The following is a 13,306-nucleotide window of genomic DNA, read 5'->3' as shown; positions in this document are numbered from 1 at the left end:
TGAAAGTTTGCTCTAGAGCAGTGGTCCCCAACCTTGGGCCTCCAGATGTTCTTAGACTTCAACTCCTAGAAATCCTGGCCAGCAGAAGTGGTGGGGACCACTGCTTAGAGTATTGGAGGGCCTTCCACAGTGGTGTATGAGGCAGCCCCTTTAGGCACAGTGGGAGAAAGAATAAGTCAAAATTGCTATCTAGCCTCCTTTCTTTGTCAGGAACTCCATCGATGCCTCAGCCAGCAGAAAAAGGCCTTCCATTCATTAGGTGTCAACTCTAGATCCAGACTGTTTTCATTTTGAGTGTATTTTGAATATTATTTGTTTTTAACAAGGAATACCAGGTGGGCTTCTTGAAAGGCTTTTGTATTGTATCTTGCTTCAAATTTCAGATTGCATTCCTTTGAATAATATCCTAATATATTGGTGATCTTTCAGAATATTTTGATTGTGTCAAAACTGAGAGGTGTGTGAAACTATGTGCCTTGAATTCCAAATGGTCTGCAACCTGTGTTAAACTGGTTTCTACTGTGATGATAACTACCACTGAGAAATAGAAGCTTTACTGTGCTTGGGGCCTTTCCCCTGGGTGTTCTGGTCCTAATGTAGTAATGGAATGCATCTTTTTGAATATTTTGTTTAATTGACATTTGGGGCAGTTTTAGAAGTGATTTTTAAAATACAAGCTTTGATATCACCATGCCTCAGTGTCACACAAACCATGTACAAGCATGTATATAAACCAGTCTGTGGCGCTTTCTTTTTCCTTTCACCTTTTTTTTTCTTCAAATGTAAAAAGAACTGCATTCTATTTTCCTTTAGCTGCTTTATTTACAGTGGAAACAAACAAAACACAAAAACAAAAAACCCACAGTAATTAAACAACAAGAAAACCAGAACAATAATTCATATTATAACACAGGTTAATCCCTGCCTCATATAATGTTCTGGATTTTTTTTTGTATATTGTCCTTCCCCCATAAGCCATCGGCATCTGGTACTCTATTCTCTAGACATAAAAATTACTTATCATTTTTAAGTACCATTTTTCAGGAGATTTTTCAGGAAATTTCCAATTTCAAGTTAACTTAAAATTTAAATCAGGGTACTGTAGTTTCTAGGGACGTGGTGGTGCTGTGGGCTAAACCGCAGAAGCCTCTGTGCTGCAGGGTCAGAAGACCAGCAGTTGTAAGATTGAATCCACGCGACGGAGTGAGCTCCTGTCGCTTGTCCCAGTTCCCGCCAACCTAGCGGTTTGAAACCATGCAAATGCAAGTACAATGGGGTCTCAACTTACGAACGGTTCTACATACGAACTTTTCGACTTACGAACCGCTCTCATAGGAATATATGGACTCGACTTGCGAACTTAGATTCGAGTTACGAACTCTTTTCTTTCCTTTTTTAAAAATCTAAGTCATCTTAGGTTAAAAGGAAAAAAGAAAAAATATCCCCCTCTAGTGGCAGAAGGCGGAATAGCAGCTTCCCATTAGTTTCTATGGACGGAAAAGAGCAGATACGGATTAAATGGTTTTCAATGCGTTCCTATGGGAAATGCAGATTCCACTTACGAACTTTTCGACCGGAGAACCACCTTCCAATATGGATTAAGTTTGTAAGCCGAGACCCCACTGTAGATCAATAGGGACCACTTCGGTGGGAAGGTAACAGTGTTCCGTGTCTAAGTCACACTGGCCATGTGACCATGGAAGATTGTCTTCGGACAAAACGCTGGCTCTATGGCTTGGAAACGGGGATGAGCACCGCCCCCTAGAGTCGAACACGACTGGACAAAAATTGTCAAGGGGAACCTTTACCTTTAATGTAGTTTCTAGTTTTCTAAAAAAATAGGTCAGAATTTCACACATGCTTAGTGACTGTCTGCAGTCTTTAGATTGCTGTGCCAGACATAAGGTGTAGAGGTGTGTGCGTGTGTGTTTAAAATGCTTAAACAGAGGTTCTGTCATGTGAGTCTCTGCATGATGTGAAGCCTTGAGAAGACTACAGCAGCTGTCCTCCACAGAGGACCCTGTTCCATGCATGGGGCACAGCCATTGAGGGCTCCTGACTGACTTGGATCTTAATGTTTCTGGTTAGTTTTTTTCCTTAACCAATACTTTGTGTTGTGTGATGCTTAAGGAAAGGAAAACATAAGAAGATAAACCTGACTACTCAAGTAGTGACTTGTATAAATGTTTTTATAAAAGAAGGCTAAATTGCAAATTTCAAGTAATTTCTTGATATATATTTTATTAGAAGAAGAAACTGATGATGGAAAAGAAATTATTAAAGAAATCTTGGAGGATATGGTCACTTCAGCTCTTAGAGGTAAAATTTCTTTGGGGACGTGTCTCTCTTGCCTTTTAAAATGGAGGCCTCTTCTTCCTTAAATGTTTCCTCTAAGGCTACAGAGCTTGGTTAAGAGTTTCTTATAGAAGCACAGTTAGTGCTTTTCAGCCTCCTGACTTCACCTATCTGAAAAATCAGAACAGATATTTCCCAATATGTTATCAGTACTTTATATTATCAGTATTCTCTATTGAACTTTGAATGACATTATATTTCCAGACAATATTTGTAGTAAAATAAACTTTGCAAATATGTTTTCTTCAGGCTCTTTAGGAGAAGAAATGAAAAAGCAGGCTGTCCCTGAATCAGGTAGAATTCTGTCTGCGGTTCCTGACTCACCAGGTGGTAGTGAAAACATGCAAGCCAATGGAATTCCAGATGATAGACAATCTGTCTCTTCCACGGATAATCTGGTAGGGCACATAACTGTGCAGAGATTTCAATGGAAAGCAGAGTGGGTGGGACAGACCAAAATGCATTAATACATTGCCTTGACACAAAATATTGTATTTTTATATATATAAGACACTACTTTTTCCTAAAATCATTACACTAAAAACTGAGGGGTGTCTTTTACACAGAAGTAAGCTGAGAACACCAAGGAAACAAAATGTCCCATACCTTTCCTCTGTAAACAGGCTTCCGTCAATCACGAGGCTTATCTGCCTCCAATCAGGAGGCTTAGCTTCCCACAGTCAGGAGACTTGGCTTCCTCCAATCACGAGCCCTATGGAACTGATGTCAGCTGATGCTGAACAAACCAATTTGAACACACCTTGTTGGAGGTGAAGCCTATAGGCTCAGATTCAACAGGGACTTGTCTGAGTGTTCTGAGCCTAGAAGCTGAATACTCAAAGCTAAGTTTTCTTAATTTTTGAGTTAGAAAAGTGTAGAGGGTATCTTATAAATGGAAAAATATGACAAATGAAATAAGTATATTGTCTAGATGCAAAATCAAATAAATGAGTATATTTATTTATTTATTTATTTATTTATTGTATTTATACCCCGCCTATCTAGTCATTTCGACCACTCTAGGCGTATATCTATCAACAACATAAATGCCTAGGATAGGGTGTATCTGCCACTATAATAGATAGTTTAGCATTCCCTAGAAAGATGGTTTGGGTTTAACTGATTGCATTAGTTTTGAAGTTCGGCTATTTTTCAGTGCTGTATTGAAACAAGGCATTCAATCTATGAAAACTAATTTTATTGGAAAATAGACATGATTGCAAGGAATATCTGTTAGGCTTAAAAAAATTAATTAAACCTTGCTTAGACTTGTATTCTAAGTACAATTCTTGTAACTTTGCTGTTTAGGAAACAGATGTACCTGGACCTCAGGCAACTGCTAAATTCTCCCATATCCTTCAAAAGGATGCCTTCCTTGTATTCCGGTCGTTGTGCAAGCTTTCAATGAAACCACTGGGTGATGGACCTCCAGATCCCAAGTAAAGAAAGATTTTAATTGTTGTTCAGTGTTCTGTGTTACTAATACAAACATGAAAAAACAATTAAGTAGCCAGTTGCATTGTGATTTTCTCATGTGTTGTTGCTGTTTCAGAAAACTAATGGTACTGATAGTGTTTTAGAACATTATTCTATAGAGAATAATCTCTTCATATTTTATTTATTCTTAGGTTCTATCTGCTGTTGTCTTTGGATAGAGTAGATTTAGCTCATTAGCAGCTAGCAATACTTTTTATACGCTTCTAAAGTGATCCACCTTAGAAGGATTGATACTGCTGAAGTGTTTGGAATGTGTTCTGCAAACACAAGTGGAACTAACTGTATTTGTAATTTTCAGAAACTCAAAAAGATGTGCATTATTCTCACTCTGTGCTGAAAAGACTGTTTGCGTGTTATTTACGTAAATTATTTACTTAATATTGGCCAAAATTCTGTAGCTTAGTGTAGCAAGCAGCAGTGGAGTAGGCCCATGGGATCAATGCAGATTTGGTGATCGAACTGCTCTGTAAGTTCCTTTAATTCAAATGGGCCTATTCAAACTTCATAGTTAGTCAACAACTAGAGTAGACCCATTTGAATCAAGAGGACTTGCAGAGGAATTGACTCATCAAATCTACATTGATTGAGTGGTCCTACTCTAATTTGATTTAATATGCCAAGTACAGATGCTAACCACAGCTGTATGTAATGTGGGTCCACCCCCCGGGGCTGGATCATCCATCATGCATATGCCACTGGCATCGGCTCAGCTCTCCCAATCACTCTGGAACTTTCAGTTGGCTATCCACTCATTAGCCTGGCAGTGAGACTCATCTTCCCTCCTTATGCCAGCAGTGGTTAGGCAACTGTGAGCATTGGAAGGGAGAGCAGAGCCGGCACTGACAGTGGATGTGTGAGTGGACAGTCCGGCCCCATGGGACCATTATGGCCAGGTGTGCTAATGCTAAATCTCTAATGCTAAGCAAAAGGATTTTGGCCATTGCATACCTGCTGTGAACAAGACATTCAAAATTAATGGCTGAAATCCGTTAGCATAGCTAATCAAAAGGCATAACTTTTGGAGGAAAATTGCTTTAAGTTAAGAAATTACTATATGATTACAACTGTTGCACAGTATGCAGGCACACTTGCTTTATGGACAGCACTTTCATCTTGGCATTGCAGTTACTGCAGACATATCATTGAGCTATGCCCATGTAGCTTTGCAGCCGGATTTCAGGCAATGTCTATAATGATTTCTTAAGGCAATTCACTGACGTTTATGTTGGCTCAGGCATGTCATGAGAATGGCTGATGTTTGGATTCCAAAAAATCTCCTGTATGGAGAATTAGTGCAGGGAAAGCGCCCCAGAGGGAGACCACAGCTGGGATACAAGGATATCTGCAAGCGGGATCTGAAGGTCTTAGGGATGGACCTCAACAGATGGGAAACCTTGACATTTGAGCATCCATCCTGGAGGCAGGCGGTGCATCATGGCTTTTCCCATTTTGAAGAGATACTTGTTCAGCAGGCGGAGGCAAAGAGGCAGTCCTGAAACCAGCAAAATCAGGGAGCTGGTCAGGAGACAGATTGTATTTGTCTTCACTGTGGAAGGGATTGTCACTCTCGAATTGGCCTTCTCAGCTACACTAGACGCTGTTCTAAGTCCTCTATTCAGAACACATTACCATAGTCTCTTGAGACTGAAGGATGCCTTTAAAAATGCAATTCGTCTCCAACGGTTAGGCTATTTATGTTATGCCAGCATAACTAGGCAAGAGGATTTGGGCCAGTGTTTATTGGAGATACAGAAAGAGAAATATAAGTAATGATTTTGATGAATGAAGAGGTGTGGAGTACTATGAGATAGCCTTCACTGACAGAAGCTGCTGTGTTTTAAGGGATGCTGGAAATGAATAAAACTTCATTGGAGTTTTGGCTTGTATAAGGGGCATGAGGGCTTTTGGTGCCTAAAGTGGATTTAACTTACTTTCGGATCATTATTGATAATAGCACCATTATTACAGTACCATTTTCATGTTTTGTTACAAAGTAAAGAATAAAACTTTGTTGTGGTATTATGTGTACCGAATAGAAACTATTCTTAAATTTTGAGAGATGATCAAATGGTTTCAAGTTTTGTAGTCTCCAGAACTTTACCTCTGAAACAGTCATGATCAACAAGAAGCCTCACAAAGAGTTTACAACAAAGAGAGAGGCATGACTCATTTTTTCTGTTTCCTGTTTGCAGATCCCACGAGTTACGCTCTAAGATCGTATCCCTGCAGCTGCTGCTTTCAGTCCTACAGAATGCTGGTCCGGTCTTCAGGACACATGAAATGTTCATAAATGCAATCAAGCAGTATCTCTGTGTAGCATTATCTAAGAATGGAGTTTCTTCCGTTCCTGATGTTTTTGAACTGTCTCTTGCCATCTTCCTCACCCTTCTTTCAAACTTCAAAACCCATTTAAAAATGCAGATTGAGGTAAAATGGCTTTGTTAGCTTTTCTACTTCAGATGTATAACATTATTTTCTGTTTACTTTCAGTAGTAATAAACTGCAATCCTTGAGATGTTACTGTTTTGAAGTATGGTTATTTATCAGGGTGGTGTATTTGGGATGTTAAGATACCCATGTACACACGTTCAGTTTTCAAGTTCTGAATGAATCATATATGCTTTTACTTCTGACAGTAAGTACTCTTGCTTTTTCAATTTGTCTTCAACAGGTGTTCTTTAAAGAGATCTTCCTGAATATTTTAGAAACTTCTTCCAGTTCCTTTGAACACAAATGGATGGTAATTCAGACCTTGACTAGGATTTCTGCAGGTGATTTGATTATAACATTGCAAGAGATTTTTCTTTCATGCTTGCTTAGAATATAGGTGGAGAAAGAATGTAGGGAGTGATGTATGCCTGGCCATGCAGAAGAGATAATACAGCTATGTGCAGCTGCCACCTCTGAGACAGATGCCTTGAAACATAATCTGCATGCGGCTGTGAGAGTCTTTCTGTACTTTAACATGCTCTTGTGGTGGGAGGGTGGTGAGAGAGTAGGATGACAGAAGAGGTGGTGGAGTTCTGTGGAGCTGTCAGAAAAGTACATCAGCTTTCCTGAGTCATGAAAGCAGCTAAAGAAAGTAGTTTGGCTGTATTGCGTTCTTTGTCATATTTATCCAATATAGACAAGTGAATGTGTTTAGTGCAGGTCACCAAGTGCCCTATGTGACTATGCAGGTATTTATACCTGTTTCTCATATCCAGAGCAATCTGACCCAAGGCAGAGAGTAGATATGCTTAGAATATTGAGGGAAAGAAAGAAATTGAATGATAAGCTTTCAGAATAAGGATGCTTAGCAGGTATTTCTTGCCTTCTGAACATTTCACTACAGGACTTCCTGATACTAGAAAGTGATCTACAATATAATGCATTTCCAAACTTAAAAATGGGAGGCGACCTAGTTGTGATATTGTGCTATTGGGTATCTTCACTCACACTCAATTATATTCTCCGGACCTCAATTTCTCTTTTAGATGCTCAGTGTGTGGTGGATATATACGTTAACTATGACTGTGATTTGAATGCTGCCAATATTTTTGAACGACTAGTAAATGACCTGTCAAAAATTGCCCAGGGGCGGAGTGGACATGAGTTAGGCATGACACCTTTGCAGGTAAGAGTTAAAGTATAATCTGTATTTGGCTTGGTCTGAAGTAATAGTCACTGTGTTTTGTTGTACTTATTCTTAAGTAGATCTACTTGGGAGTGGAGACTTATTACTATATTATACTTCTTTTCTCTTGTACTATTATCTCCTAGTAGTTCTGTTAACGTATGTTAAAGGAAATAAGCAGAAGAACATACTTAGGCTGTTGACAATCTGAACACACTGCTAAACCTGGATAAAATGATATAAGGCAATCGCAGTAGTAAGATTTATACAGTGACAGGGTTCAATGGAGGGAGATGGGTTTTCTCCCAGTTTCTAAATTATGTGTTTAAACCAATCTGTACACTCTATAGATGTAAACCATGGTTTAGTATCTAAAATAAATGCTAATCATGATTTAGTGTGATATCGAAATTGTGTGGCTTGAAAATTGGTCCCCAAGTGTTTTACAGTGTATGCTTTATAGTGAAGTTGTATTTTTTCTACATTTTTGCATGCAGGAACTAAGTCTAAGGAAGAAAGGTCTTGAGTGTTTGGTTTCTATTTTAAAATGCATGGTAGAATGGAGCAAAGACCTGTATGTGAATCCCAACCATCAGGCCAGCCTTGGTGAGAAATCGTTCCTTTCTTCCACCCTAGAGTGTAACTAATCTAGCTGGAAATCTGAGTACATCCTGACCCCTTCACACGTTATCTAAAGGTGACTTCTTGTTGGGCCAGTCTGTATTAGACTCAGATCATCACAAAAATAGACTTTCCTGGACTAAAAGTTCTGGTATGATTCTTTTGTAGTGGGGAATGTTGATGAGCAAGATAATCTCTAGTGTTGTGAGTGGGCAACCAGCATTCTCTCTAGAAAGCGACTTCTCTGGTCTCTTTAGTTGGATGCTGTAGTGTAGGGGGGAACATGTGCTGCCAACTGGTGTGGCTGTCCCAGAGCCACCCAATGTCCTTTTCCATGTTTTTCTCAAATGGGACAGTTGGGTCTGTGATTTTCATTTAAGGTCAGGCACGCCCCCTCCAACTGGTTGTTTTAGCACAAATTTTGTTTTACAACAAATCAGAGGATTCTCCCCCCCCCTTTACTTTGAAAGTAACTTTTCCATCCTTTCCATTTTCACACATACCGTGTTTCCCCGAAAATAAGAGAGGGTTTAATATTAATTTTTGCTCCAAAAATGCATTAGGGCTTATTTTCAGGGGATGTTTTATTCTTTTCATGTACAACAATCTACATTGATTCAAATGCAGTCATGTCATCTTCTGGTTGCTGCACAATGGTGGAGGGCGGGCTTTCACTTAACTGGGGCTTATTTTGGGGGTAGGGTTTATATTACAAGCATCCTGAAAAATCATACTAGGGCTTATTTTCATGGAAACAGGGTAGGGGTTGGAGCATTGTAGCCCCCAGATTCCCAGAGATTCAATCAATCAATTTGGTAACCTTTATTGGCATAGGAAGAGATTGCTCAGGCCAGTGTAGCTTTGTCCTGATGAAAACCTAGCATTTCTTCCTCGGCAGTGCCTCACTCTTCTGTACCGGTGACTGGCTAGTAGACTAGGGATAGTGTATAAAGGTAGACTGCATAACTTCTGGATTTCTTCCAACTTCATGATATGACCCTATGGCTAGTGATGAGTGTGTCTCCTCTAGAGAGCTCAAAAATACATTTCTGTTAATTCCACATTCTCTTCAGTTATCTTTTTTTACTTCACATGCAGGTCCAGATAAGCCTTCTGATCAAGACATGGGGGAAGGCAAATGTCTGGAGATTGGGGGAAGAAGAAGTAGTGCAAGCTCCTTAGATTCCACAGTCTCCTCAGGAATTGGGAGTGTTGGCACTCAGACTACTGTCCCTGATGATCCAGAGCAATTTGAGGTTATCAAGCAACAGAAAGAGATAATTGAACATGGGATTGAACTGTGAGTTGGAACTACTATTGCATAAATGTTAAATGAGCTTTCCTTTCCATACTTTTATCATTTTGTCTGCTCTGTAAGAAGAAACAAGAGGCTACAGAGACAGCAAGAAGAGAGCAGAATCTTGAATTGGTACCAAAGAGAAAATTTATTGTACTGAGTGTATGAGATTTGTGTTCATACAGTGGATTTCCATTTGTTAGTGAATGCAAAAGAAATGGACACGTACAGGTGCCAACTGCAGATATTAAACGTACATTTTAAGAAGCAATAGTAGATAAATAGAACAAGTTTGTGAGAAGAATATGATAAATGAAATAATGCTCCTATATTTTATGCAGTTGATATATTTCTAAATTTGAAGCTAATTTGCACTGAAAAAGCAGCATTTTAAAAGCTATTATCCATTATTGTTTTTCAGTTTCTACAAGTGATACATTCATTTTTAAAAAAAATACATACTTTTCTTTTTTTTCCTTACCTACATTATGTGTACAACAGCTAATTCTCATTCAAACTGTACAATACAGTGGTGCATACCAAGGGTTGTCTTGTGCGATTGGAATACAATTTCTGCTTGTGCAAGGCAGCCTTGGTACATTTTATTGATTTCCTTATCTAGTTCTGGTTTGCCCACTCGGGTGCCCCATTTCATGCCATTCCAGAGGATATATCAACCCGTGCATTTTAAAGGGTCTTTTTGAGCCACAAAGCCAGATAAACATGTCTTAATAAAATAAATGTGTAGGGTCAGTGTTAGCAGGTAATTTGTTTTAATGCTATATCTTTTTAAAGGGTCTTCCTTTTGGCTGATCTCTCTTTCAATCTCCCTGACCTTACCCAGGTTTAACAAAAAGTCCAAGAGAGGCTTGCAATATCTGCAAGAGCAAGGGATGCTTGGCGTAACGGCAGAAGATGTGGCACAGTTTCTACACCAAGAAGAGCGGCTGTGTTCTGTAAGGCGTTGGCTTTTGCTTAGCGAATTATAGGATTCCTTAAAAAATGGTAGACATGCTTAATCTAGCAATTTGCATTTGGGAGGGTGACACTTTGGAATTGTGACCCTAATGGGGTTTTTGGTAGTATTTAAGGACTTCTGTGAAGAGCAAGTGTGCGGATCAATGGAGGAGCAAGTTACAGTTTCATACGGCTTGTTCATAGATTGTCTTGTTCTGGGTTTATAGTTTCTCCGATCTGTTAAGGAAATAAAAGAATATGGATAAATTCAAATAGAAGGGGAAATATGTGGCAGAGAGAACACAGCAGATCTATCTAGTCTGTCTAGGCTCCTTTTCTTGTTTCTGTTCTGTTGGTTGCTTTGAATGAGAAACATGTTGGGTCTTGTTGAAAAGCAAAGAATACTGAGATTTGAAGAAGGGAACAGACACTGAGGTGGGATTATAAAGAGGAGCATGTCTGTCATCTTCAAATCTCAACATCAGCTAACAGTATATATTTATGCTATTAATTGATTGATTGATTGATTGATTGATTGATTAATACACCAACCCATTAGTGTGATATACTATTCTGGATGGTTTACAGCATGCAAAAATAAAACCAAACAGTAATAAAATTAAAATAGAACAGTCAGACAATAAATAAACTGCAAGAGGCGTCGTTTCAAGAGAAAAGGCAGAACATGAGGCATAAAATTAGGCAGGGATGCAATGAAAGGCTTTCCTGAAGAGTTTTCAGAAGCCTTTTAAACAGCCTTTGCTTGTGAGGATCTGGTGGCACAGTTGATAACTTTGGGCAAAGATGCTCTGATAACTAATGTGGTCGCAAACGGAAGAACTTTATAGGTGAGCATCAAAACCTTGAACCTGACCTGAGATGCAAAGTTAACCAAGCCCAGAACTTGGGGATACATGATCAATCCTTCTCATACCAGTCACCTGTCTGGCTGCCACATTCAAGAGAAGCCCCATATAGAGACAATTGCAGTAGTTGATCCAGAAAATAACCAGTTCATGCATCAGCGACTTGAGGGCTCCATCGTCCAAATAAGGACAGAGCCGTGAAATACACCTCAGCTGACTAAAGGCACCTCTTGACACAGCTGCAGCCTGGGAATCCCAAGACACAGCTGTGTCCAGAAACACACCCAGATTGCAAACAGTTTAATGAAAACTGCTTATCAACAATACCCATCATGCTTCTAGCCCAGTGCAACATATAGAACAGGAACAAGCGACAGAACTGGGACAATTCATTTTCCGTTCTTCTGATTAAAACAGGTTTTGTTCCAGTTCTCTCTCTGTTGCAGGATCCAAGCATGTCAGATTGGAGGGAGATGTTTACCTTAACCCTGGGGCATTCTCTTATCATAAAAGTAAACAGCAGATCATGCTTGAATGTTTTTTATAAACATATTTCTGTGGAATGTCCAGGAACCGTTTGGGAACAAAAAGAGAGAAGGGAAAAGTGGGAGGAGGGGAGTGTAACTTTCACTGGGAAGTAGTAAAAGATTTGTGCACTTTTAAGAACCTCAGTATAAGCCGAAGAATTCTTGCTAGCATTCCCTGTTCACAGTTGAGAGGAGTCAATTGTATTGTTTGTTTAAATTTCCAAAACAAATACAAGAATACAAAATACTAATACAAATTCAATAAATCTACCCCAAATAGCATAAAAATATTTAAACTTATTTCCCCTCTTTTCATCCTAAATTCAGTAGTCAATTTATCATTCAACACAATGTCCCATACTTCATTATACCAATTTTCTAATTTAATATCATTTTTATCTTTCCAGAATCTAGCTATTAATATTCTAACACTTGTCGTAAGATTAGAAATCAATTCCTTTGAGCAATAATCAAGTTCTATCTTATCAAAAATTGACAGCAAATATATCACATATTTCCTTAAAAATCAATTTCTAAAATTTCTGAAACAATTTACACTCCCACCACATATGATAATATATGCCAATTTCTTCATCACATTTCAAGCAGGCCTTAGAATAATCTGAATTTATTATGTTCAATTTCACCGGAGTCATGTACCACCTTAAACTAATTTTAAAAATGTTTTCCTTTATTCTTACTGACATTAATCTTAAAACTCTCATTTTCCAAATTTTTGTCCAATCCTCTGTTTTAATTTCTGTCTTTAAATCATGTTCCCAAATTGATTTCAAACCTTCTGTTTCAGTCTCTTTTTCCTCTTGTTCCAAAATTAGGTTATAAATTCAATTGTATTGTTTGTATTGATCAATTGTATTGGCTGCTTCCAAGATGAACAATTATCCGTCGTTGTTACCTTAAAATGTGACATTTTATGAATGCTCTTTATTGCTTTCTTTTTCTTTTTCTTTTTGTTACTAGAGCCAAGTGGGAGAATTTCTAGGGGACAGTAACAAGTTTAACAGGGACGTGATGTATGCCTACGTAGACCTCCTTGACTTCAGTGGAAAAGACTTTGTCTCTGCTTTGCGTATATTTCTGGAGGGATTTCGGTTACCTGGTGAAGCTCAGAAGATTGATAGATTAATGGAAAAATTTGCTGCTAGATATATTGAATGCAACCAAGGGTAACTGCAAATTTAGTAAATTAGAATAATGTGTTTCTAGAAACCTTGTTTGGGAGAAAGTGCAGGGGTTAGTACAGCTATCTGGGTAACCTTTCTGACCTGGCTAGTCAGTAGAAGACCCTTGTTCTTCTATTGAAATATAATGTACAGAAAACACATATTATAACTATTTAAATAAATCAGGTTGTGGCTAGCAATGTACTAATTCTTCACATTACTAGAGTGGTCCATTGGTCCAGATAGGTGGGGTACAAATCAAATCAAATCAAATCAAATCAAATCAAATCAAATAAATAAATAAATAAATAAATAAATAAATAAATAATCATAAGTCAGGGAAGAATGGAAACCTTGGTCTGTTGAGAAAAATCAGCCTGCTTGCT

The 13,306-nt window shown here is 38.5% G+C and overlaps 1 protein-coding gene across 3 annotated transcripts in view; it reads left to right on the top strand.

Annotated features, from left to right (window-relative positions):
• Nucleotides 1-13,306, top strand: part of ARFGEF2 (ARF guanine nucleotide exchange factor 2) — a 53,085-nt gene that overhangs the window by 15,352 nt on the left and 24,427 nt on the right. For 2 of the 3 annotated variants that reach the window (XR_013544783.1, XM_020779461.3), the window contains exons 7-16: nucleotides 2,248-2,319; nucleotides 2,605-2,753; nucleotides 3,664-3,794; nucleotides 6,045-6,279; nucleotides 6,524-6,623; nucleotides 7,329-7,468; nucleotides 7,966-8,074; nucleotides 9,188-9,389; nucleotides 10,231-10,342; nucleotides 12,718-12,923. Coding sequence is in view for 2 of the 3 variants with exons in the window: in XM_020779461.3 (XP_020635120.3) it covers nucleotides 2,248-2,319; nucleotides 2,605-2,753; nucleotides 3,664-3,794; nucleotides 6,045-6,279; nucleotides 6,524-6,623; nucleotides 7,329-7,468; nucleotides 7,966-8,074; nucleotides 9,188-9,389; nucleotides 10,231-10,342; nucleotides 12,718-12,923 (1,456 nt within the window). In the remaining variant the exon portion in view is untranslated. The remainder of the gene's footprint in view (nucleotides 1-2,247; nucleotides 2,320-2,604; nucleotides 2,754-3,663; nucleotides 3,795-6,044; nucleotides 6,280-6,523; nucleotides 6,624-7,328; nucleotides 7,469-7,965; nucleotides 8,075-9,187; nucleotides 9,390-10,230; nucleotides 10,343-12,717; nucleotides 12,924-13,306) is intronic. The other variant, XM_072996875.2, reaches the window with a different exon arrangement.

The sequence above is a fragment of the Pogona vitticeps genome, chromosome 4 (genome assembly GCF_051106095.1).
Source record: "Pogona vitticeps strain Pit_001003342236 chromosome 4, PviZW2.1, whole genome shotgun sequence".
NCBI classification, from domain to species: Eukaryota; Metazoa; Chordata; class Lepidosauria; order Squamata; family Agamidae; genus Pogona; species Pogona vitticeps.
The sequence above is the reverse complement of the archived record's forward strand: the minus strand, read 5'-3'. Positions and strand labels throughout refer to the sequence as shown.